This window comes from Cervus canadensis, chromosome 2, assembly GCF_019320065.1.
Source record: "Cervus canadensis isolate Bull #8, Minnesota chromosome 2, ASM1932006v1, whole genome shotgun sequence".
NCBI lineage: Eukaryota > Metazoa > Chordata > Mammalia > Artiodactyla > Cervidae > Cervus > Cervus canadensis.
In genome coordinates, this window is record NC_057387.1 from 47296054 (window position 1) to 47323927 (window position 27874).

The window sequence follows — 27874 nt, forward strand, 5'->3', positions numbered from 1 at the left end:
CAAATGATAAGAAAGACTCTTGTGAACGAAAAAATATGTGGGTGACATCCAGTTTCTGTTGAAGGTCAAGTTGCTGTAATGTTTTCAGATGACCTGTATGTAAGCAATATGCACTTCCCCCAAAGATGTTGTTAAGGGTATAAAGGGGCAGTACAAAAATAAACTTCACAAAGCCCAGAGCTTTGTCTCACTCTCTCTCTCATTCGCCGACGCCGTTCATCCTGAGGGTTCCCCTGGATCCTGCTGGGGCTGGACCCCGCCACTGACCTTTTCCAGTCCTGTGGCCACTGCAGAGTCTTCCATATTTGCTGGCATACTGAGTGCAGCACTTCATCAGCATCATCTTTTAGGATTTGAAATAGCTCAGCTGGAATTCCATCACCTCCACTAGCTTTATTCATAGTGATGCTTCCTAAGGCCCACTTGACTCAGCACTCCAAGATGTCTGGCTCTAGATGAGTGATTACACCATTGTGGTTATCTGGGTCATGGAGATTTTTTTTGTACAGTTCTTCTGTGTATTCTTGCCACTTCTTCTTAATATCTTCTGCTTCTGGTTAGGTCCATACCGTTTCTGTCCTTTACTGTGCCCATCTTTGCACGAAATGTTCCCTTAGTATCTCTACTTTTCTTGAAGCGATCTCTACTCTTTCCCATTCTATTGTTTTCCTCTATTTCTTTGCATTGTTCACTTAGGAAGGCTTTCTTATCTCTCCTTTCTATTCTTTGGAACTCTGCATTCAGATGTGTTTATCTTTCCTTTTCTCCTTTGCCTTTCACTTCTCTTCTTTTCTCAGCAATTTGTAAGGCCTCCTCAGACAGCCATTTTGCCTTTTGCATTTCTTTTTCTTGGGGTGCAAACTTGTATGGAGTATGATCACAGTATATCATAAAACAACAAAAATCTTAAAAGTCTTCTTTATAATCAAGGAATAATGGGATACCATTTATTACTCAATTGGCAAAAGTTGAAAAGACTGATAATATCTAATATTGAGAATTATGGGAGGAAATGAGTAGTCTTATGCAATTTAGATTTGAGTATAAATTAGTTCAGTGGTAGCTATTAAAGTAGAAAATATATACACCTTCAGGACAACAATACTACACTTAGTTATCATACAGGAAAAATGTCCCCCAACATATAAAGAGGCAAGTACTAAGAAGGCTTATGGCCACATTGTTTATTCTACCAAAAACCCGAAAACAACCTACCTGGTCATCACTACTGAGAATAAATAAATTATAGTATATTTATATAATATAATACTAGGTTTCTAAAATATACAAGAAATAGAAATCTATGTATTGACCTACACACATATATATGTATATATAATTAAATTATACATGTAATATGTAATTAAATTTAAAATAAATTGCATAAAAATAATAGTGTATTCACATTTATGTTAAACACACAAAAACACATATATAACTAACATTTGTTGAACATGTTTCAGACACTATTCTAAGAGATTTAAGGGTTTTGACTCATTTTAATTCTCATAGCACCAACATGAGCAAGAATACTATAATTATACCCATTTTACAGAAGAAGAAATCAAGATACAGAATGTTAAGTCACTTGGCCAAGTGCAAATGGCCACTAAGAGGTGGAACTGAGATTCTGACCCAGGCAGTCTTGCTCTAGAGTCCATCCCTTAAAAAAGGAAGAGATAGGACAGGAAGCTAAACCTAGTTCTGAATGACTCCAAAGCCCAGAATTTCATTTAAACTTCATTTTTAGATAACATCATGCTTGGATTTTCCAGAAGATGGTTGGTCATTTTACCATGGTGGTCTGTGGGTGTTGTATCCTACTCAGGGTGAAATATTGGAATTTCAGGAGCCTGCTGTCCAGAATTCTTGCCAAGTCGTCTGGTATCCGGAGAATGGGTCTGACCTGCTTTACGGAGGTGAAACAGGCCTACCTGAAAACCAGAAGGACTCTCAGCAAAGTGCTGCCTTCTGACCTTCTGAAAAATAACTCTACACAGGCTTATTAAAAATCTGCTCACTCTTCTTGGTAGAAGTAACTCAACCCTAGATATCCTCTTCCCAGTATTGGAAAAATATAACAGCTGAAGCTATAATGGTACAACTCACGTGCACAGGGCTTGGGCTTAACAATGAATAGATTGTAGGCATTGTTATAAAGATTGCCAATTTCCCTTACACTCCATCACAATCTCCTTTTATTTTCTTCATAGCCTTAAATATTATTTGAAATCATTTTAAAGTCTAATTTTGTTTATCTGTGTACTAAAATTAAGGAACATGTCTATCTTGAAGAGCCAGTCCAAATCTCTTAGAAAAGTTCTTAGATGACACATGAAGTATTCAATAAGATTTCCTGAATTATTAAATAAATGCTATTTACGCCACTTATTTTCCTGGAATGTTGTGGTCCTGTGTGTGCTAAGGCCTGTGAATGACTGATTCTACTTCCCTTTTCCTAACAGGCGTGACCCATTTGAAATCACCCTCCCTGCCTGCTCTCTTAGAAAGGGCTGCTTTCCCTTCCTTTGCCTGGACTCCACAGCAGTGTTATGAGGCAGGGGGAAGTGAGGCCAGGGTGGGAGGATGGGGAAGAAGGGATCGTCGGGGCCTTTTGTTTCCCCTAAGTTCCAGATGCTACAGTAATAGTTCAGCATCGGCAGAATGAAGATGATTCATCTGGATGATTGTGACCTCAGAGAATAACCAATATGCAAATACTCATCCCAGGTCTGAAACAAATCATCAGAAATGGCATTCTTTCATTCATTCACTCATTCAGTCAGCAAATACTTATTGAGCTACCACATGCCAGGCACTTGATTTGTACTAACAGGAATACTGTCTACATGAGCAAATAGATCATTCCTGAGGATCCCCGTCTATAATTCCCAATCTGCTAAGTAATAGATAATTATCACAAACTGACTTCAGCCCACTGTACACACTCAAACACTGGATGTGATAAATGAGATGCAGATGGTGTTAGGATTTCATCAGTTTTTCTGTGCTCTTATCAATATGGATAAGGCTTCCCTGGTGGCTTGGACGGTAAAGAATCTGCCTGCAATGCAGGAGACCCAGGTTCAATCTGTGGATCAGGAAGATCCCCTGGAAAAGGAAATGGCAACCCACTCCAGTATTCGTGCCTAGAGAATCCCTTGGACAGAGGAGCCTGGTGAGATACAGTCCACGGGATCACAAAGAGTTGGACACAACAGATCAACTAACACTTTCACTTTCTTCCACTTTATTGATATGGAAAAACAACATTAAAGGCTAATTGATACGTTTCGGTTCTCTCACTTTTCTCTGAGCCCCATTTTCTCTTTTGCTTACTTTAAGTAAATCTTATCAGTTTTTCTAACCCCACCAAGGCAACCTAATTTCTCTCCAGTAACTAGGGCAAATGAAGGCAAATCTATTTGTGTTTTTTTTTGGTTGGTTGGTTGGTTTTTGTTTTTGCCCGCACCACAGGCATGTAGTTCCCCTACCAGGGACTGAAACCATGTCCCCTGCATTGGAAACTCGGAGTCTTAATCATTGAACCACCAGGGAAGTCCCACATCTAATCTGTTTCAATGCATCTTCACAGCCTTCATTCACTGTGGGCCAAGTTTACACTAACCTATGTCTAGGTGACTACCAGTCTTCTAACTGGTCTCTTGGCATTGAATCATTCCCACTACAATTTTATATACCACTTGTAGATTTATAATATTGGTACCCCTTCTTCATAGTAACAGCCACAGTAGAATTTTACATTTACTTATATGACTAAAGTGGCCTCCTCTACTGGATTGTAAATTATGTGGGGACAGGGATAAAGTAACACTTTGCTCACCCTAAATCTATAGTGCCTAGTCCAGCATCTGACAAGTATTAGACATGTAAGAAATACCTGTTGAGTAGATTAATATTACTTTAAACATAGATTTTCTTTTCCTTATTTATTTCCTGGAGTCAAGACTTTGTTTTACTCAAGGTCAAAGTCTTCCTAATCCAAATCCAAAAACTCCAGCTTGCTGATAATGGTCTTCCATTAATCACACTCTCACTGCCTTCACCTTTAAGGGGTGCTCCTACTCAAAGTGGGCACCTCTCTTTCCTATTTTCAAAAAATGCTGTGGGTGTTTCCACTGCTCTGTACTTACTCATGTTCTTTCTATTCCAAGCCACCAGTCTGTTCTTCCAAATTGTGTGACAGTGACAGTTGTATTATCCCCAAATGATCTGGGTTTCAGAAATATCCTAGAGAAATCTTTTTATACTTTGTTGTATTTATTTTTGGCTATGCTGGGTCTTCATTGCTGCGTGGGCTTTTCTCTGGTTGCAGTGCACGGGCTTCTCATTTCGGTGGCTTCTCTTGTTGCTAAGCACGGGCTTAAGGGCACAGAGGGAGGTTCAGCAGTTGCGGCTCCTGGGTTCTAGAGCACAGGCTCAATAGTTGTGGTACACCTGCTTAGTTGCTTTGCGGCATGTGCAACCTTCTCAAATGAGGGATCAAACCTATATCTCCTGCACTGGCTGGCAGATTCTTTACCACTGAGCCACCCGGGTCTGAGAAATCCTTTTAAAAACCTTCACTCCTAAAGTGGCCATGATTGCTTCTCAGCCTTTTGGCTAAGATCAAGTGTAAAGTGGCCATGACCAAGCTAGTTACTCCTGAATGTGGTAACATTAATTTTGGGAATTAAAACAAAATTCAAGAATTTAAATCAGTTTTAACTGATTAAGCATAAAATGTACCAAGTGGTCTCTTAATAAGGTGAAATAAATTTAATTTTCATATTTTGTTTGTTCTTACATAAAACAAAAGCAGACTATGAATGAAAAATGTAATCACTTCCTACAATAATTTATTTGTGAGACCATTTTTGCTGTCTGCTTTAACATAAACATTTACAGCTCACGAGCCTCTGTTGGACTTCCAACAACACATTATAATTTTTAAAAGTGTTCTGTGATCAAATATGGTGAGGAAACTCTCACAAGTAGTGTAGTTTATTTCAAGCCAAGCGAGGAGAGTAGTTTTTAAAGGAGAGCCTGGACAGTAGTATCAGATCCTGGAAAAGTCAAGGAGAATGAAAAAAGGGCAGTCAATATTAGTGACTCTTTATCCCTGGTGGCTCAGATGCTAAAGTGTCTACCTACAATGCAGGAGACCCGCGTTCAATGCCTGGGTCAGGAAGATCTCCTGGACAAGGAAATGGCAACCCACTCCAGTATTCTTGCCTGGAAAATCCCATGGACGGAGCAACCTGGTAGGCTACAGTCCATGGGATCGCGAAGAGTCGAACATGATTGAGCGACTTCACTTTATACTTACACACATTTGCAGAATTTTAAAGTATCTAAAACCAAAATTTATACCATCCCCAAAGATGAATATGTCAGTATTTTTTCCTCTTCCATAGACTGGGGGGGGAGGACACACATTCAAAATAACTGTATATAGCAAAATACTTCTGATTTTGCATTTCCTGTTTTTGTCACCAAATAAACTTAGAAGATTAAGCTTTTTTCCTTCCAAAATTATGATGCCAGGGCAAGGGTATCATTCAGTATAATATACTGTAAAATAAAGCTGAACAAGCACAGAAATCATTTAAATCATGCTCATACACATTTAAGAATTAAAATTACCTCAATAAATACGCTTTATGTAGCATAAATTGTAGTATGGAAGAGTAAGGAGTTTGAAAATGAAGGATCTAGGTTTTGATGGAGGCCCCAAAACTTAGTACTACCTAAGATTTTTAACAAATCACCTATCTGAGTTGCTGTGAAGAGTAGTTTGGTGGTGGTTTAGTCATTAGGTCTTACCTGATTCTGTGCGACCCCATGGACTGTAGCCTGCCAGACTCCTCTGTCCATGGGATTCTCCAGGCAAGAATACTGGAATGGGTTGCCATTTCCTTCTCCAGGGGATCCAGGGATTGAACCCAGGTCTCCTGCATTGTAGGCAGACTCTACCCACTGAGCTACAGGGGAAGCCCAAAGGGGCTTACACATGTGAATTTTTGTTGTTTTGGCCATGCTCCATGGCCAACAAGATCTTAGTTCCTCCACCAGGGACTGAACCGTGTCCCCACATTGAAAGTGCCAAGTCCTAACCAGCAGACCACCAGGGAATTCCCCTATAAATGTAAATTTTAAAAACATGACAGTGATGTTGCTGTGAATTACATCATGAACTTGCCAGTGTTGTGAGAAGTGGGTTGTAAGGGGGAAAGAGAAGAGTCAGTATTTCTAAGTGATCTCACCTACTGGACATTCACTATGAGCCAAGTACTGTATTGAGAGCTGTCATAAATTCTCTCATTAAGTCCTCACACTTACCCAATGTAGTAGTGTTGTATTAGGTGGAACCATGAGAACTAGCCATTTCGGTAGCTCAAAAATAGTCAATAATCAGCAGTATCACGAAGTTTAAACTATCATCCACAGAAACGGGAGAAAGTGAAACACAGGGACTGACTTGTCTAAGTTAAAATAACTAGTACCTGATAAAGTCAGATTTGCAAGCCACACAGGTTGATAGTTTTGCTTTTTAGTATATCTGATTACTGTCAACAAAAGCAAAAATATGTTGAGGAAAGCTCAATAAATATTAAATTCGCGGTTCCTACCAAGTCTACTACATATGAAATTTAAAGTGAAAGTGAAGTTGCTCAGTCGTGTCCGACTCTCTGCCACCCCATGGACTGTAGCCCACCAGGCTCCTCCGTCCATGGAATTTTCCAGGCAAGAGTACTGGAGTGGGGGTGCCATTTCCTTCTCCGGGGGATCTTCCCAATCCAGGAATTGAACCTGGGTCTCCCGCACTGCAGGCAGACGCTTTACCGTCTAAGCCACCAGGGAAGCAGCAAAGAATCATACCCTCTAAGAACAGTTCATATCTTCGCTGATCTCACCAGCTTAAGCATTCTCTTTAATCTCATCTGGAAACTATGATATTTTTATAGTGTTTCATATGCTTAAATCGTATCTGGAACTACAGTTTAAGAATCTCAAGGACAGAGATTAAGTCTTACTCTTTGACGTCACACACTGCCCAGCAAATAGAGTAAATCAATAGACCTTTAATCAGTGGACGTGAAGAAAACTGAGCAGTTTGGGGGAAAGCCCTTAAGAAGGGAAACGAACTGCTTCTGAGAATTGAAAACGGCGGGCATTTCAATGCCTCGGTACTTTTCTCTTTTTAAAGCGGTATCTTAGGGCTATCACCAGCGTGGTAGCCCATTGGCTGGGAGGTGGGTGAGACTGCGAGCGCAGCCGATGGAGGTGGAGCGGGCCGCCGCACCGCCCTCTGGCCGGCAGGGGGAGCCCTGCCGAGCGCCGGGCCCCGCGCCGGGCCCCGCGCCGTGCCGCCCCGCCCCGCGTGCCCCGCGATCTCTGCGCCGCGCGCCCGCCTGCCGCCCGGCGCCACGCCCGCCGCAGGCCGAGGGCCAGTCACCCACGGGCCGACGCCCCGCAGCCCGCTCGCCGCCCCGCCCCGCCCGGCGCTGCCGCGGGACGGGTAACGGTTACGAAGCACTTTCTCCGCCGCGATTTCTGCTTAGTCATTGTCTTCCAGGAAACGGCTCCTCAGTTGGGAGTCCACTCTCCCGCGGCGGCCGCTGTAGCAGAGAGCCGCAGCCATCAGCGCGTCTTTCCTGGCCGCAGCTCCGCCGCCACCCGGTCGTCCTTGGGCCCGAGCGCAGGCCGGGGTCTCGCCGCGCGGGGCGAGTAGCCTCGCGCTTTGCTCTCCGGCCTCGGGCACCGCGTCTTACGGGCGGCCTCCTTCCCCGCCTGCGGCCCCGTCGCCGCCGGGCCCGCTCCGTCGGCTGCTGTCATGGGCACCGACAGCCGCGCGGCCGGAGCGCTCCTGGCGCGGGCCAGCACCCTGCACCTGCAGACGGGGAACCTGCTGAACTGGGGCCGCCTGCGGAAGAAGTGCCCGTCCACGCACAGCGAGGAGGTGAGGGCGGCGAGCGCGCCTGCGAGACTGGCTCCAGGGACAGGCCGCGGGCCGGGGCGGGCGGCTGGTTGGGCTCCTGGCGCCGCGGGGGACGTGGGCGAGGCGCGCACCTGGGCTCCGCTTGCGAGAGGAAGCCGGGGCTGCTGTCTGCTCGATGTCGCGTCCGAACCTGCTGTTGGGGGGCACTGCGTCTTTACAAATTGGGCAGGTGCAACTTGATGAGGGGTGACGCCTCTTGTCAGTGCTCCCGGCTGATGACCAAACTCTCCAACCTATTGGATCGCTCTCCCAGGCGAGGGGGTCAGAGGGGGCCGATCCCGCGCTTTGTCCCCCTCCCTAGCTCACTCCCTTTCTCCCACGGTGTCCAGGTAAAGAAAAATCTGGGGGATTAGCTTGCCGAAGACTCAGATGAGGTAGTAGTAATAATCCACTTAGCTTTTAGGGTGTTGACTGTAGTTTCTGTCTGGCTGTGAGGCAAATGACTGAACACTCAAATTCGGCTTTGGAAAAAGGTATGTATTTCTCTTGCTGAAGATTAATTTGGCTAAAGACTGACCACTATTTTGAAGTGGCAGGGAATAATCTGGAGTTATATTCTCGTTGCATATTTGTTACGTCGCTGGTCCTTCCTGAAGGGAAGAGTCGATCATTAGGCACAGTTAATTGCTGAGGCGTGTTGGTGGTATAGGACGGGTTTTAGTGTTAAAAAATAACAATAAAACTTTTAATTTAAGAGCTCTGTGACTTTGGGAAAGTTACCCTCGCGAGCCTATTTCCATGACTTAAAAGTTGGATTATATCATCATCAGGTCACGGTGAGGAATAAAAATCCTTTATGAAACACCATGCAAGCGTTTATCTCCCTTGCCATCTGGTTCAGAGAGGTAAAACAAATCTTGATTAAAAGAAAAAATTCCTAAGCTATGTCAATTATGATGTTATCAACTGTGTTCCTAATCAGTTTTAAATAAGATGTTGGTGTTACACTAGGTAGTAGCAGTAGCATCCCTCTGAGTATGAGTTGGCCTGTGCCCAGGCCTCTTGTCAGCAGTGAGGACCCCGGGATGAGAACTCTTGGTTGCAACTTTAATAGGAATCAGAATCCATACCATGTTCTGTGTCCAGGATGCAGCTCAGCTTGTCTCTCCTTGTTGTTTTTTTTTGTTTTGTTGTTTTTAAAAAACACCCTCACTTGTGCTATTTCTCCCAAAGATAGACACTTCTGTGTTTTTTACTAGACCTTTAAGTTCTCCAGGGTTGATGGTTCAATACAGCATTTTGCACATAGATAATGCTGGGTGACATTTTCTCTCTCTTATCTCACTCAACACATGCTAAAGTAGTAGTTTGCAGTGTGACTGCAAACCCAGTTAAAAAAAAGCATTTTGCCTTGACACTCCATTTCATGGTTTGCACGTGCGCGCGTGCGCGCGCGCACACACACACACACACACACACACACACACACACATATCTTATGAAAAGATTTTACTATATACTGTGTATTCTAATTTTTTCTCTCTTATTTTAATTTTTAAAAACGTGATTTGTTAATGCAGTAATGAGTTACACCCCACAGTTTGAAAAACGTTGTTCAAAAGACTGTCTTTTATTTTGGGTGACGTGAAAGAGGGACAAAATTAAGAAATTTGAAAACTTTTGAGGAAAGCTTGGTGCTAGCATTTATAGAGAAAACGTGACAGCTTGATTAGAATAGGAGAGGTGTGTTTTGTTTCTATGTAAAGAACTTTGCAGCAACCAGAGCTGTAAAGTGGGATATACTACTTGAAACAGTTCAACCTCATTGAATAAAGAAACTAAATAAATCACTCATTATTGAGAAAATTTACACATTAGGTAGAGATTATTGAATTTCCTAAAAGGTCTTTTCTAGTCTAATGTTTTGTTTTTTAATTATTCTGTAATCTCTGCCCAGATTTTTTTTTCACTGTAATTTTCTGAAATAAAATCTTGTGTTTTAAATGGACTATTATTGGACTGTTTTGAACAGTTATTTGTTGTTAAGGTATTTGATCATGTAGCATTTTTAAAAAACTCTTATACAACTCCAGATCTAATGACACACTAAATTATGATGATGCTCATCTTCCATGTTACTATGTGTGGTAAGAATGAAGAGAGCAGAGAACAAAAAAGTACAAGGTTAATGTTCATTCAGTATAGATAACATATAAAAGATTAAAAATCACCCAGTTTGTGATAGTGAATTTCTCATGTTATTGTAACACTGGACTGTTCCATAATTTGTCCTGACAGAAGGGAGAGAACACTCTGAAAATATACTTATCTTCATGAATTGAGAAATTCATCTGGAAAGCCTTCTGCCAGTTAATCATCCCACCAGAGGAGAATTTCTAAAATTTTTCCCATGTCTTGAGCCACAGCACTCCTGATCGAATTGTTGTTCCTGCTACCTCAATTTTTATTAATTTTTCAGAAAATATTGACTTGTAATTCTGTCTAAAATGATTATCAACTAATCATTTTTTATTTAATGACTTCAATTTGATTATAAGTATATACACTCTGTAAACTGAATTATGTGGGTTATTGTGACTAGCACATGAATTACTGTTGTATATTGTAAATCTTAAATAGGTGATTCTGAGCTCTTAATTGATAAACCAGTTGTCCCTTGTAATTATCCAAACTGAAATATAAGCAATAACGTTCTTGTGTCGGTTTTTATCCTAAGCACTCAGAGATCAGATAGTGAATTCAGAAGTTTAATCTCTGTTGTTGGTATTAGGAAAGTGCTTTTGCAATTCAGGGATGTGCTTCTAGTTACTCATTTATTTTTTCATTGATTGCCCACAGAATGCAAAGTACTGTGCCCTTTGTATTTATAAGGCAGTGATTGCTGCTAGTGTGGGCCCAAACTGCTAGTGTTGGCCCATTTGTGGCCAGAAGTCAGTTCGGTGATTCATGGAGCAACATAGTTTTTTCTAACTCATAGAAGTCACCAGACTACCTGGTATATAGTAAGCATAAATATTACTTTGTGAATTTTTGTTGTTATATATATATACGTCTGTACTCACTGTGTTAGTGTGTGTCGTATTTTGGACCACTATTAAATAAGTTGGAAATACACTGTCATAAGAGATAAAAGATAACTAGACACTTGAGTGAATTTACAGAATACTACAGTGTTAGTGTAAGAAAATTGTATAAGAAAACATTGATGACAGGTCTAAGGTCTACCTGCCTGTTAGGAACTGACTTATATGAACTGACTGTATGCAAGCTGACTTCTGTGAGATAGGACTATGGTGATTTCTAGACTTGAGAGTACATTTTGATTACTTGGATGCTTCTTAAAATGAAAGTTCTGCTGCCCTTAGAAAGTGATTCAACAGATCTAGGATGGTGCTCAGGAATTTAAACATTTATTGAACACCACAGGTGATTCTCATGTAGTTGCATAGTGGTTAAGGTTCATTCTAGTCAGGCTGCCTGGGCTTGATTACAGTTCCATTTATAAATTTCCTTATTCTTGAAATTTTGTTCCTTTATGAATGCTTTTACATCTCAAAAGTTTACTTAAATTTTCATTGGTACAAAAATACTTTTTAAATGATTAGATTACTGCTTTAGGTCAAGAACATTTGAGAATTAAGAGTAGGATAAAAACAGATCTAAGTTGATCTTTGTTAAAGAAACAAAACCTTGTAGAATTAAAATTTTGTTTTGTATCGTATTTCCTATGGATATCTTCTTTTTCCTATTTATCAGACTAATACAGTCCTTTAAAAAAAAAAAAAAACTTTAGGTGAAGGTTTATTTCAACCTTTTTTCATTGTAGAAGTACATAAAAAGTGTAGTGTATGGTTAACAGTTACAAAATGCATTTCTTTTGCAGCTTCGAGATTGTATTCAAAAGACCTTAAATGAATGGAGTTCCCAAATCAGCCCAGATTTGGTCAGGGTGAGTGAACTGTGAATGAAGAAATCATGTAATAAGCAGGAAATTAATTTTCTCAGGTTTGATTGGGAAGTCAGATAGGCAACTAGCATGAAAATCACTGTGGTCCATTTGCTGAAATGGCAGTCTGACCCAGTAGGCTTAAGCATGAAAGAGAAAATCCAACTCTGTAGTCAACTCTTCAGTAAGACAAGCTTCTAAGATTCCACAGTCTTCTCAGAGTATATTTAGTTCCAGTTTATATTTGGTCTAGTAGAGGAATGACTATCAAACAGTTCTGGTTTCTAGATTGCTTTGGTAGACTATAAGCAAAACATAGTTACTAAAAATAATTTTGTAAGTGTCACTTATGAAACAGTAAGGAAGTGTTTCATTGAATGTCAGTATATGGCTATTATAAAAAATGTTAATATACAAAACACAGTCTATAAACCACTCTTTGGGATCCAGCTTAGCCAAAGGCTGGCTTGTCACAAACTACAGAGACTACTTAAAAAGTATGAAAGAAGACATGCACTATCAATAATTGTTTCCCTAAGCATACTGCAAGTTTGTAACTAAAGGTGCTAGGCAGACATTCATTAATGTCTTCTATCAGTCTCATTTCTCTGAAGTGACCATTCACTCTGTGCTTGACTTGGAAATACTTAACATGTGGTCAGACATTCTATGTTCAAGAATTATGGGAAAATCCTGTTTACTTTGTTTTAACTTTATAAATGTTAGTATGTTACTGATTTTTATGTACCAATATTTTATCATTTCACTTATTAACTACTTGTTTTTATGCATTGGAATTGCCTTTGTTTCCATTGCATTCAGAAAAAAATACATTTTGGGTTAAAATATTTGGGATTGATACATGGGAAGTTTTTAACATGTCAATATCCAGAAGGAAAATACTACTTTTCATTGATTTCTGAGTAGAAGTATTGACTGTGTTAATGGTTCTCACTCCTCACATACTGCCCAGTTTGCTTGCTGGTTTGTTCACTTGTTTTTGGTCATACATCCTTCCCCTACCCCCGCCCTGAGTATCTCATCAAAATAAGACACTTTTTCCCGGAAAATGGACACACACACAGCCCTTTACCTCTATTTCAGGGCTTTATAAACTTTCTGAAGCCCATCAGGTAAAGAACTTTATTGTCTTATGGATTCTCTGGTTCTAAAGAGTGTTATGGACAATAGAAAATATATAGCTAAGTAAAAACATTAATTTTATTTTTATTGTAAATATCATGTGTTTATTACAGGAGTTTCCAGATGTCTTGGAATGTACTGTATCTCATGCAGTAGAAAAGATAAATCCTGATGAAAGAGAAGAAATGAAAGTTTCTGGTAAAGTCCAGCCTTTACAGTTCATTTTGTTTTACAGTGGATAATGGGTTTTGTTAGGCATGGGGATAAGCCTTTCTTTGATTCTGGTAATAAGTAACTCGATCACTCAGTGTCGGAAATATAGAGATTCCTTATAACATAATTTTATAGCCAGCTTTAAAGGAGTTATAGGTCACTGTTGGCTACTTCAGTGAAGGCAGAATAGAACTTCACCTCTTCATTTTGTTCTCACTAATTTATGTGAGACATTATTAATCAGAGCAGTAAAGGGTGTAGGAAAGAATGAAGGGAAGGCTTAAGAGCAGTGTCCACCCGAAGCCAGCATAAGTCCTCCCTTCCTGTTGTGACACTACTAAGCAATGACTGAGGTCACCTGGGAGCAGAGAAACAAGTCTGGGCAACAAGCCGCATGGAAGAAAAATAAAATACATACTGTACCCATTCAACAAAGGTGGAGGGACTGCTACTACTTTCCAGAGATAGTGTTAAGTTCAAGGAATGACAGCTGTTCTTGTCCTCGGCTTACAGTCAGCATAACATAGTCACTAAATACTTGAGCTTAACTAGACTGAAATCCCTGGATGTGCAGATTACTGACTGACATCATCTAGTGCTAACAAATGATGTAACGTCTCTGAGCTCAGTTTCCTTATCTATAAAACGGGGATACACCTGTTTTGCAAGCTTCCTTGTAAGTTAGATGAAATAACAAAAGAAGCACTTAGCATGGTTCTTGGCACAAAGTAAGTGCCAGGTAACTGTTATTTATTACTATTTGCGGCTGTGTTGTAGTTGTTGTCATTTTATTATTACTCTTATTAGAATGAACACGTAAGATGAATTAGAGCATTGACTCTAATAATTATAACTACCATTTGTTGAATCTCACTTTATACCAGAGACTGTACTTGCCACATTATGGTTATATTTATTCTATAGAGTTTTCAAGACAATTCTGCAAGGTAGGTTTATTATCCCCATTACACAAGTGACATTAAATATCTTGAAAGCTGTCATGTAGCAAGTAAATGGTTGAACCAGAAATCCATCAAGGTATGCCTGACTACAGAACTCATTTCTTTTTGTTAATTTCACATTGCTATTTGTGTTGAAAAGGACATCAGAGCAGCATTTCTCTGTGGTATATTGCAGTTCATCATGGTGTAGATCCAACTTGGAACAAGTTGTCCTTGATTCCTGGAAGGCTTGAGATTTTTGATAAGCATCAAGAGCTTCTCTCTCTTCACCTACCTAAAAATGCCTCCTCTTTTGGAAAGAGACCATCTCAAATGACACCCAATTCATAGCCAGTGGGGTAATGATGGGGAAGGTTTTCACAGAATATAATTACAGAGCTGAGTTGGAGCAAAGTGGTGAAGATTGACTCAGCTGGTAAGGATGGCTTTTAGATAGAGAAGTAACATGAGGAAAGCAGTATTTTAGGACAATTATCCAGCAGTAGAAAGGAAATGACAACAAGAAATGTTGTACAAAGAAAATTTATTGTATACATTGAATGCCAGGCACTTTACATACAGGTATTTCATTAACCCTGTTTTCTCTCTGTTACCCTTTATGATTTTCTCTCTTCTTGCTTTCCTATTACTCTACCTATTTGTTGAGTAAATTTAGATTTTTGAACAGTGAGTTTATTACATAAAGTAAATATATACAATATATATATAATGTTGAGTCAAATCAAGCCAAAGCTTCAATTTCATAAGTATGAAAAACTACTCAACTTTCCTAATAAGCAAAGAAATGCCAATTAATATGGTTCTGGGCAGGTATATTTTGTACCTATCAAATTAGCAAAAATATATATCTTTTTTTAAATAGCATCCTATATTGTTAGGGAAGCAACTTCTAACTTTTAATGGTCTGGTAACCTGGGACAGTTTTTTTAAAAGTAAGAGATAAATAAAGCAAGACTGATGAAAGAATCATATCCTTTGACTCATAATTACATTTATGATCTTCAGAAATGCTTGAGGCATAAAGTTGAACAGAGTCACCATGGATGTTGTTCATTAAGAATACAGAGTGCAGGGAACTCCCTGGAAGTCTAGTAGTTTCCACTCAGCTTTCACTGCCAAGGACCTAAGTGTGACCCTTGGTCAGGGAACTAAAATCCCACAAGCTTCAGAGCCAAAAAAAAGCAAAAGAAAAATACAGAGTACATAAAAATCAAACAGTAATTGCTTTTGGAGATGAGACTACTGGCAGTTTACCTAAATACTGCATAGATATATGAAAAAGGGTTTGCTACATAAGAGTAATAAACCAAATACATAGAAGTAAAAAATATATACTGTGTTTCATGTAACCAAGAACTTGAAAGTAACAGTTTTTGTCTAAAATTGAAAATGATTGTATTAAGAAAGTAGAATTGTGGGATATTTGTTTGCTTGGGTTTTCTGGTTTTGTTTTTTCAATTTTCTTCTCATTACAAGCAATTTAATTTAATCTTTATATAGACTTTATTGGAGAAAGTATATCATGTGGGGGTGGTTTAGTCACTAAGTCATGTCTGACTCTTGCAACCTCATGGACTATAGTCTACCAGGCTGCTCTGTCCGTGGGATTTCCCAAGCAAAACTACTGGAGTGGGTTACCATCTCCTTCTCCAGGGGATCTTCCCAACCCAGGGATGGAACGCAGGTCTCCTGCATTGCAGGCAGATTCTTTACTGTTTAAGCTACCAGGAAATCCCAAATATATAATATGCTCCATTAATGTTTAATTCATAAAAACATATATTTTGAATGCTGCTATATTTATCTGCCCTGCTTTCCAATAAAGGGGAATTAATATTTGCCTTTTTGTTTTGACAATCAGATACTTGTTGGCAACTAGCATATCTTCTTAAAATTACCATGGAAATATACTTTTAGGTCTTAAAAATCAAAACTATAAAACAATGCAGCTAGGGAAGGAAAAAATCCATTCAGGATTATCTATTCTTAGTATTTTGGCAGTGTTACTACTGTGTAGTAGAATGTTACTCAAATATAAAAATCCGTTTTGTTGTTTTTGTCACTCAGCAAAACTGTTCATTGTAGGATCAAACTCTTCATCATCAACTAGAAACGCAGTCGACATGGGTAAGCAAAATTTTAACTTTTATTTTCATGGTGAACTTTAAAATTACTGTATTAATTATATCTTGTGTTCAGGTCTAGTTAAAAAAATAAATGAGCTCATTGCAATTTTACCTTTTCAAGTTCTAGCCTAATTTCTTAAGGCTTCTGTGGAAATCACATCAACAAATGTAAGGTCATATTTTGATATATATAAGAAGAATGTAAAAGATGTAACATAATTACATGTTAACTATATGTTTGGAGATAGAAATTCTCCTTAATCATATTCTTAACTTTTTTAGTACTACAGGTGAAATATCAAAAGAATAACAACAAAAACAAGCATTTTAATCTATTTTCATCTCATGGTGAGGTTACTATATAGCATTATAATTAATTAGTATTTTTTTCTTTTCAAACATTCTTCTACTATTTACATACATGGAACAGTTAAATAACTAGCTCTTTAATATAACTACGGAAGGAACAAAAATTGTTAAAACTAAAGTCATTTTTATAAAAACTAAGAAGTTATCTACATCTATTGTTGTTTAGTTGCTAAGTCGTATCTGACTCTTTTGCAGTCCCTTAAACTGTATAGCCCGACAGGCTCTTCTGTCCATGGAGTTTCCCAGGCAAGAATACTGGAGTGAGTTGTCATTTCCTTCTCCAGGGGATCTACCTGACCCAGGGATCAAACCTGCATCTCCTGCTTGGGAGACAGTTTCTTTATCACTGAGCCACCTAGATTAATGTGTAAGTTAAGACCATAAATTCAGTTTTTCATAGTCTCAAGCTTAGTCTTTGCTATGATTACCAGTTGTAGGGTTTCCCAGGTGGCACTAGTGGTAAAGAACCCACCGCCAATGCAGGAGACGTAAGAGACTTGGGTTCGATCCCTGGGTTGGAAAGTCGCGTGGAGGAGGGCATGGCAACCCACTCTTGCTTGTATTCTTGCCTGGAGAAGCCCATGGACAGAGGAACCTGGCGGTCCATAGCATCCCAAAGGTCAGACACAACTGAAGCAATTTAGCATGCATGCACAGCACACCCAACAATTACAGACTATTAGGTCAGAAGCTGCCAGAACGTCCTGGGGCCTAGGAAACAAGGAGCCTGTAGTAGTTGTGAGTTTCCCCAGGAATGAGGCAGGTCAAGGAAACCCACATGTCTGCCACACAGACCAAGTAGATGAATGGACACTTACTGTTTTGAAGAAGATGGAAATGTTCTACATGACAGGTAAATTATGAAACCTAATGAAATAACCTGTTACATAGAATACTAGTGAACTGTATGGACAGAATTCAGTGGGGGAGCAAAGGACTTTAGAAACAACTTGCCTTTGTTGTGTACAAACGTTTGTCTTTGTGTTTTCCCTTTGTGTCTTCCGTCACATCAGCCTGTTCAGTCCTTGGCGTTGCACAGCTGGATTCTGTGATCATCGCTTCACCTCCTATTGAGGATGGAGTTAATCTTTCCTTGGAGCATTTGCAGCCTTACTGGGAAGAATTACAAAACTTAGTTCAGAGCAAAAAGATTGTTGCTATTGGTACCTCTGATCTGGACAAAACCCAGTTGGAGCAGCTGTATCAGTGGGCACAGGTAAAGGACATCTGCATCCCGAGCGCTCCAGGAGCGCCCTGTCTTCTGCAGGCTTCACTGCACCCCATTAAACATCATGCACATAGCAGACGCCACTGTGGGGAGCCTGTTCCAAATATGGGGATTTTGAGGCAGACTTTGACAAAAAACTGTAGAAAATGTGTGTTGAAACATTCATAGCCAAATGAATTAAGGCTCTTTCCTTCAGTTTTAACTATGTGGTAAAAATATTATGTTTTCCTTTAGGTATTATTAGACCATGGTTCTAATTTCCTAAGTAAGAGAATATCATATATAACATATATTTTGCTCTGTTATTTAAAGACATGTAAGACCTTCATTTCACATAACTTGATATGGAGTAGGAGTCATAAATTAATCCCTGCCACTCTCTGGCCTAATAACCTACAAAATTATTAGGGAAGTTGTTTACAAGTAGTTTACCTTTACTGTCTCTATTTTTCTTTATTCCTTTTACTTCATCCCCAGCCTTTTAATTTTCTTCTGGGCAGGAAAACCCTAGAGAAAAGTTGCCTCCTTGTCCCTTTGACTTGGTGATAGCCAGAATGTGGCTAAGATTCTGCTGAATCGCTAAGATCACTTGGGTGATCTGAATCTGTAAATTAACCACAGCATCTATTAGAAATTATCTAATTCTTCTCTTTTTCAAATGCATCTGATTAATAACCATATCATATACTTCAGCACTAAATATACTAATCATTTGTATTTGATCCTCTGTCTCTAAGATATCTCCTTTCTAGTTGGAACCATCACACTTAGAATCATGTTTGTTTTCAAGGCAGATGTATTAGATGGCAGGTTCTAGTATGAGACTTTTTAATAGTGTAGTAATATATTGGCTTATTCCCCTCTCCTTAGAGCTATTTTTCCCTTTCCTGTTACCAGTACCATTAGTCAGAAAAGCATATATTAATAAACATATTCAAATCAAAACTATAATGAGGTATCACCTCAAACCAATCAGAATGGCTATCATCAAAAAAACCTACAAACAATAAATGCCAGAGAGGATGTGAGAAAAGGGAACTCTCTTGCACTGTTGGTAAGAATGTAAATTGATACAGCCACGATGGACAACAGTATGGAGATTCCTTAAAAACTAGGAATAAAACTACTGTATGACACAGCAATCCCACTACTGGGCATATACCCTGAGAAAACCACAATTCAAAAAGGCACATGGACCCGCAATGTTCATTGCAGAAGTATTTACAATAGATAGGACATGGAAGCAATCTAGATGTCTATTGACATATGAATGGTTAAAGAAGTTGTGGTATGTATATACAATGGGATATTACTCAGCCATAAAAAGAAATGAATTTGAGTTAGTTATAGTTAGGTGGATGAACCTAGAACTGTTATACAGAGTGAAGTAAGTCAGAAAGAGAAAAACAATATCATATACTAATGCATATATATACATATACACACATACATTTGTATATATATATGGAATCTAGAAAAATGGTACTGATGAGTGTATTTGCAGGGAAGGGATGGAGATACAAATGTAGAGAATGGATTTGTGGACGCAGCCGGGGAAGGAGAGGGTGGGATGAATTGAGAAAGTGACATTGACATATAAACACTGCTCCTGCTGCTATTTAGTCCCTAAGTCATGTCCAGCTCCTCATGACCCCATGGGCTGTAGTCCACCGAGCTCCGCTGTCCGTGGAATTTCCCCCGCAAGAATACTGGGGTGGGTTGCCATTTCCTTCTACAGGGGATCTTCCTGACCTAGGGATCGAATCTGCATCTCCTGCTTGGCAGGTGGATTCTTTACCACTTAGCCACCTGGGAAGCATATATACACTGCCATGTGTAAAATAGATAACTAGTGGGAAGCTACTTTATGACACAAGAAGACCAACCTGGCGCTCTGTGACAACCTAGAGGGGTGGGATGGAGAGGTGGGGTGGGAGGGACGCTCAAGCGGGAAGGGATACTTACATAGTCATGACTGATCTGCATTGTTTTATGTAAGGCAGAAACCAACACAACATTGTAGAGCAATTATCCTCCAATTAAAAAACAAATTTAAAAAAATCTGGCACAAGTATAAGTAAAAGTAAAAAATAAATTCATATAAAAGTAAACTTGAAGCACGGTAGGATGTGATATTTCATATGTTCTAAAATTGAGTCCTTTTATTGCTTTCTACTTTTTGAAGTACTTAATTTAAAGGAGATGTCACGATTTTTCTTTTTCACTTCTAGGTAAAACCAAATAGTAACCAAGTTAATCTTGCCTCCTGCTGTGTGATGCCACCTGATCTGACTGCATTTGCTAAACAGTTTGACATACAGCTATTGACTCATAATGATCCAAAAGGTAAGACTGAGATTTTCATTTGTAGAGATTGATCAGGTGCTTTTATTTTATAAGAAACTACTTGCTAAAATTTAATTTTTAATTGTACATTGATAAAGGTACAATGCTGTCACCTAGAACTATTCTTAATAGTTAAAAACACATACACCTTTATTTTAGTTTCAAAATGCTTTAATTTTGTCTTTGTACCAATGGGAAAAGAAATGAAGGGATCATTTCCTGAACATCCAGTCTGCTCAGATTTATAAATAGTAAGCTACACAGAGAAGATCTTGTAAGATGCTCTAAGTAGTGTCACATATAAGATTGTCTAGTACAGCAGAGATTGCACCAAAAGGCCACTTAATTAAAGAGGATAAATATCTGGAAAAAGCAGCAGATAAAATTTAATTTGAAACTTAAGCATCTTAGGATGGGTATTTGATTAGGTATTTTATTAATCATTACTATCAATACATATATGTTTGATGTTAATCAGAAATGTTATTTGATTAATGAGAATGGCTTGCCTGCCTTTTGTAGGATAAGTTTTTATCGACATTTTACAAGATAAGTTGGAAAGCTGGGAAGGTAGTGTTTTACACTTTAGTTACTAGCAGTCTGCTCCATTTTCATTGTTTCAGTTTCATAGCGAGCAGAGGTGGGTTTTCCTTGGTAAATATACAGGCTCTATGAAATAGTTCTTTTTGGTATAGTCAAGTGAGAGCTATCTTGTGAAAGTTTCAGATTTCCATGACACTTCTATAGAAGTTCTAGTTTAATAAAAATTGGAGGAAATTTTATTTTATAGATGATTCCTAAAGAAAAAAATTTCAGTTTTTACTTTCATTTCTAAAAAGATGGCATTTGTATAGGAGGTGTGATTCCATTTATTTTTAGGATGCTTATGGATAACTTCTTAAACCTTATTATAAACAGTCTCCCCCATTCTCATTTTTTTTTTTTACTGTTTTATAGGAAGTGGAGGTGGAGTTTTAATAGTTATTCTTTCTCAAATGCTAGGCATCTTGCTAAATGCCTCAGAGATTGTAACTCTCACAACTGAAACTGGACATTTTATGGATGAGGAAATAGAACCTTAGAGTTTAAGAAACTCCTCAAGGTCACCCAGCTGGCCTAGCGTGAAGTCTGAACTTAGACCTAGGTCCTGAGTGAATTTGGAGCCTTTTCCCCACTCTCTCTCTGATTTGAAACATTAGTATTGTAGTATTTCAGGTCCGAAACTTTACTTTCTTATCAGCCTCCATTTAAATCATACCAGAATAGGACATAGTTACTTTTACCTCCCCTCTCCAGCAGAGCTTTCACGCATAAGTAATTAGATTCATTTTTTTTAAAAAAAAAGTCATTTTGGTGAAAATCCAACAAAGAATTGCTGTGCTGATTTGTTCTGAAATATAAGCTATTAAAATTTTAAATTCCTGTATGTTGGCATATATTATATAATTTTTCTATTTACTTTGTGGAGGCTCTTCCAACTGTAATTATTACCAACAATAGTTGTTACAAATAGCTGATCGGTGAGCCTGTACCCCATTTGAGCTTCACTTGAAAAACACGCAATTCTTTTTCCAGTGGGAAAGGAAATAGGAAAAGTCTAAGGTATCTAGTGTTTTATTTCCATATATCTAAATGTGGGCATGTGGATTATGTGCTAATACATCATTGTCATGGAAAAATATATTACATATGTATAGGAGGAGAGAAATTTAATCCTTTTGGGAAGAGTATGTTTTTGTTTTACCGGTGTAATTTGACAGTTGGATGTCTTTTTAATTTAATTCTAAAGCCTTTAGGTAGAATTTATAGTCTGATCCTGCATATACTGTAAATGGATCTTCAGACACTTTGATCTGTAATGAAGCAGTTCCCTTAAAAGTTTTGTCATGTCTACTGATTCTAAAGATTTAACATTAGTTGAATTAAAAGAATGTAGTTAGTGAATAACATAGTCTTCTGATTTTGTGTAAGATTTATTTTTTAAGCAAGCAAGTTGTAAAACATTTAACTCTATTTGTCATCTAAAATAGAATCTTGTTTATAAGTCAACTAAAGGCCTTCCTCTCTTCTATAATTACCTTATAATTACCCTTTCCTCAGAAAGGTTTATTTTCCATTATTCTTTGTCCTAGAAGTTGTGGTAACAGTTTAACTACAGTCAGAGTACAATTGTGAAGTATGTGATTCTGACTTAAGAGCTTTCCTTCTTTTATTGGCCTTACTCCTCTCCTCACTCCCATTAAGTCTAATCTATAGTATGCCTCATTCCCTTAGGGTTCCTCAATTAGACAATCTGAAAAACAGATCCACAAACAGAGATATTTGGAAAATTACCATTTTATTTATGAAAACTACCGTTTACTAGCTGTGTGACCTTGGGCAAGTTATCTAATGTCTCTGCATCGATTTCCCCCTGCAAAGGAAAATAATATCCATCTCTTGGGGTTAACATATGGATTAAAAGAGTTAATACATGTGAAGTACTTAGAAAAGTGCCTGGCACATGACAGTAGCTAATATTTACTGAAATATTTATTGGTGTTATTCAACTATCACAGTAGTTCATTTTGGGACAGGCAGGTTCTTTGACATTCCCAAATCATATTGCATAGATGGTCATCTAAGCCCTATCTGTAGGGTTGGTTCTGACCCTAGTGGAATCTTTCCATATTGATTGATTTCTTCAGTAGACTATGTGCCAGGCATTCTAAGTACTAGAAGTACAAGACCAAGTCAGGAAAATCTCAGCTGTCATGGAATTTGTATTCTTATGGGAGGAGACACAAATAAGATAAATGTTGAATGTGATAAATGGTGGTGTGTGCCATGGAGAAAAGTTGGCTGAGGAAGAAAAGAGTGCCCAGGTTAGGGGGGGTTGTTTTATATAGGATGGGTGGGGAGGCCTCTGTGCTAGGGTACATTAATCAGAGACCTCCAAAAAGTGGGAGAGCCACGTGGGTATCTTGAAGAAGAGTGCTCAGGGAAGAGGAAGCAGCTAAGTCAAAGGCCCCGAGGTAGAAACATGTTTGAGGATTTCAGGCTACAGCTGTGAGGCCAGTGTGACTAGAGAGGAGGAAGTGAGGAGGGGAGTTGTAAATCGGAGCAATGGTGGAAGTCTTAGATATAAATGTGGAATTAGAAGATAATGATTTCATCAAAGAGATGCAGATTAAAAGATAACCGCTGGGAAAGATTTTGTAAATGACTGCTGGTGCTGGTGAGGATATGGTAAGATTGGCACTCCAGTATCAAGTGTGAAGCACAGTCTTTCTGAAAAGCAAATTGGCAATACACCATGTATCAAACCTTCCAAAGGTACTTGTACTTTGACCTTATTATTCCATAGCCAGGCATGCATTTTAAGGATGTTCATCAAGCTTTATTTTTATTAGGAAAATATGAGGAAAAACCTAATTTTTTGCCAACAATAAGAAAATGTATAAATTATATCTATAAAATATAATATTGGGAGAATTATGAAAAATGCTTTCACAGAATAATTATATGGGAAAATATTCATAATATATGTGAAAAACAAATTAGGCTATAACTACAGTACGATTTCTGGTTTTTAAGATATGGGTACATACATACATATAAAGTAAATATATACGGAAAAAATAGTTGGATGGAAATACATGGTAGTGGAAATGGTCCATATTTTTTCCTTTTGTCCTTTCCTTTATTGTCCCTGACTACATTGGGATCACCTGGAGATCGTCAAAAAAACACAAGTATTCAGGCTCCTCTCACCAGAAATTATGAGTTAAACTGGCTGGGTTACAGGTATAGATACTTTCTAAAGAACTACCTGGGTTTTTCTGATATTCTGATTCATATTTGTAGCACACATTAAGGATAAATATTCAGTTTTGAGGTGTTTCTTTTGTTGTATTTAAATGCTTACCTACATAGTAAAGTGCTTTGATTTCAAGTTTAACAATCTGGGTTTTTATTTGTTGTTTGTTTTAAGAACTGCTTTCTGAAGCAAGTTTCCAAGAAGCACTTCAGGAGAGCATCCCTGACATTCGAGCACATGAGTGGGTGCCTCTGTGGCTACTGCGGTACTCGGTCATTGTTAAAAGTAGAGGAATTATCAAATCAAAAGGCTACATCTTACAAGCTAAAAGAAAGGGTTCCTAACTGCAGCTTAGGGTCATAACCTACTGACCTGTATTTTCCTTGAATATAAGATAAAATTGAGATGTGTAAAAATCTAATTACTGCCTGTAAGTGTGTCATGGAGGCAGATATTCTTTAGTTATATTTGACAATATATTATCTGTCAAGTTTGAATACTTCTCTTGCTTCCATATCAGTTCACTCACATGAACCACTGTATTGTTTTCATTAAACTATTGTTTTCTAATTGAAATCGTCTATAAAGAATATACTTGCAATATATTTTTCCTTTATTTTTATGACAATAGCAATCAAGAAAATTTGTCATTAGATATATTTTGGCCTAGGCATCAGGGTAATGTATATACATATTTTTTATTTCTAAAAAATTCATTAATTGCTTCTTACTCTATAGTATAACTAAGCAATTTAATTACAATTGTTACAACTGAAATACTGGAAGATATTTTTCCTGTCATTGATAAGATGATTGTATCTCAGACTAACTGGAGTAGCTGGGATCTACTAATAGTGTAAATAAAAGTCCTTTCTTCACTACATGAATGGAAACTTAAATTTTTTTTATGTGTCCTTGCTTGTAGTTTACCTGCAATGATTTAACCTTGTATTCTGTGCCATAATTGCTCTTGCTTTTATTACAAGGACAAACCAAAGTAAATATGTAAAGGAGACTAGGAGCTTTGATCTTATTGTTTGGGGGCTTTTTAAAAGCAGCTATTGTCACATCCAGATTCTTTTTAATTCTCATTCTGTCCTTAGTATCTTTCTACTCATTCAAGAATATTCAGTAAGTATTGAGCGATTACCGTGTGCTGGGCACTGTGGGCTCTGGAAGGAGGGAGTACAGGGATGAAGAATCAATTAAGTAAAATACGCAATACTCGTTCCCTTCTAGTAACCGACTACGAGGGACTAAGAGCCAGAAAAGAGGTGAAAAAAATCTTTAGTTCAGGGTCAGTGTTGTCTATTTAGATAACTTTGTTTGAGATACGGTCTTAACTATTTAAAAACAGGACAGTATAACCAAAACTTTAAAGCTAAAAGAGACTGTGTATCATTCAATATGATTCCTCATTAGATTAAGAACCAGAAAATAGCCAATAAGTAAGTTGTGACCTTTGGTATATACTATTGGTCTCTGTAACTCTATAAATTTGTATCTGTGACCCAAATAGTTTGAAAATTTTTTTAAAAATCTCTTGTATCTCAATTAATACTTTTAAACCATGTATTTTAACATATGGTTTGTAAAACTAAGCTAATGATAATATATATATTTATACATACACACATATATACATACACACACATATACATATACACACATGTACGTAACTCATATAAAACTAATTTGCCCAAGTTTTTTCAGCTTAGGGAAAAGAGCTATGATTCCATATTCAAAATAAACACATTAAAAATCAATATTATATAAACAAACAAGACTCTTCTATCATAAGTAAGGTTTTGTGGTTTACTAGTTGGATAATTTGATTAGAACTGTAATGTGAAATCAGCTGGTTTACCTGCTAAAACTTGTTTAGACTTTCAGCTTCCTAAAGCCTTCTGTAGCCTTTATATTAATTGTATGTAATGTTATTAAGTATACATAGTTAACTTTTTAATTTGGAAAAGTACATTTTTTCGTAAAATATAAGTCTTAAACAAATGCTCATTTTAATTTAAGCCTATAGAGTGAATTGGCCAAGATATTTAAGAGGGTACGTAAATATCACATTTATTACTTTTTAAAACCCTAGGCTTACAAAAGCAGATTTTTAAAAGGTTATTTTGAAAATAGGAAAAAAACATATATTGCCAATATATCTAGACTTCAGGGGGATCTTTTTGTGTGTTTTTTCATCAACTCTTGATAAGGAACCAAGATTATAGATTGATTTCATGAAGGGGATCATGTATGGCTTTTTTTAAATGTGTTTTTTGTTTTGCTTCTATACCTTTAATTTCTGTTCTTAAATAACCTTTCTTTAAAAAACTGATTTTTTAAGGCTTCATCTTTTCTAAGCTGATATTCACTTCTTTATTTGGTGAATTATCAGAATATAGTGAATGCTTTTCAAATATTGAAGGATTTAATGTTTAAAAAGCCATAAAATAAAGAGTGATGATACTACCAAATAACTGCTTAAAACTGAAAGCTAAGTGAGCAATAGTGTATATAACAGATTTGTTTTTCTGGGGGGATGTGTATCCAGTGACCCAAGGTATAAAGAATTTGTATAACTTTTTTTCCAGTAAACATGACAAGAAGCTGCAGCTTATTATTATATGTCCAAAATACACTGGAGCCTTATTTTAACACAATGTACTGTAACTTGTAATTTGTTCTGTAATGAGTCTGTTTTGAATTCTCATCTAAGAAACTGTAGTCAAAAAAAGGACCCAGGTGTCTTATAAAATGTGTTTTCATGTAGTGTGAATTCTGAAGACCACATTGTGCCAGTATGATAATCGAGTATCCAACAACCAGTGCTAGAAATTGAATCACGAATAATAGCTAATAATTTTTCCATTCAAAGGAACATTTAGACAGCTGTGTGAAATGGAAAGTGAGGTTATTCTGTTTTGAATGAATGATACAGACTTTTCCCTACCAGAGCCTAGTAGTAACTGAAATAGGATCTTGATTTTCAGTGATAAAGGTCTAAGGCTCATTTAATTGTGTCTTTTTTTAGAACCTAAAAAGTTCAAGTTTAGAACTTCCTAAGTTTAAACTTAAGAAAGTTTAGAAATCTTTCTAACTTTTCAACCCAGTTTCAATATTTAGGAATGTAAGCAGTTGATATATATATATATATATATATATATATATATATATATATAGTGTGTATGTGTATATATATATACACACACAATATGTGAGTTTTATTTTTTAAAAATATGTACTATAACTTTTATTAATTTTTTTATAGTTTTCAGAGTGAGAAATAGGAGGGGGAAATGTTTTAATTAGATAATTCTACTTTTATGTGTCTTTAGTAGTATACTATAAAGGCAAAATATAAAGCATCATTAAATATTTATAATAGTTTTTAATTTTAACTATATTATGAACTTAAAGTATGAGTTGTATATTTTTTAATTGAGTTGTTGCAATAATTGTAAGCATCTTGAAACATTGATTTTGAACTGTTTAAATTCAAAATGAGTATGATTTGAAAATAAATTATGATAAAAATTTAAACATCCAAGCCATAAAGTTATTCATACATTCATTCAATAAAGATGTATGGAATGCCTGCTGTGTGCCAGGCACTGTGCAAGGTGTTGGCAGAAAGACACAGAGACGAAAACAGCCCTGTCTTCAGAGAGTAGATAAGTATATTTGAGGGGCGAGAGAGATCTCAATGTGAACAAGAGCAATAAAGGGCTGCACGTGTTGTTAACGATAAAAGCTGTGAAAGGGGAGTAGGGTCA

The 27874-nt window shown here is 37.5% G+C and overlaps 1 protein-coding gene across 1 annotated transcript; it reads left to right on the forward strand.

The window, feature by feature from the left end:
- Positions 1-7404: 7404 nt before the first annotated feature.
- On the forward strand, positions 7405-27641 carry GCLM (glutamate-cysteine ligase modifier subunit). The gene is made up of 7 exons (XM_043460600.1): positions 7405-7963; positions 11847-11912; positions 13166-13250; positions 16295-16354; positions 17736-17938; positions 20182-20296; positions 24270-27641. The coding sequence occupies exons 1-7, from the start codon at positions 7838-7840 to the stop codon at positions 24437-24439; spliced, it is 825 nt and encodes a 274-aa protein (XP_043316535.1). The 5' UTR covers positions 7405-7837; the 3' UTR covers positions 24440-27641.
- Positions 27642-27874: the final 233 nt, after the last annotated feature.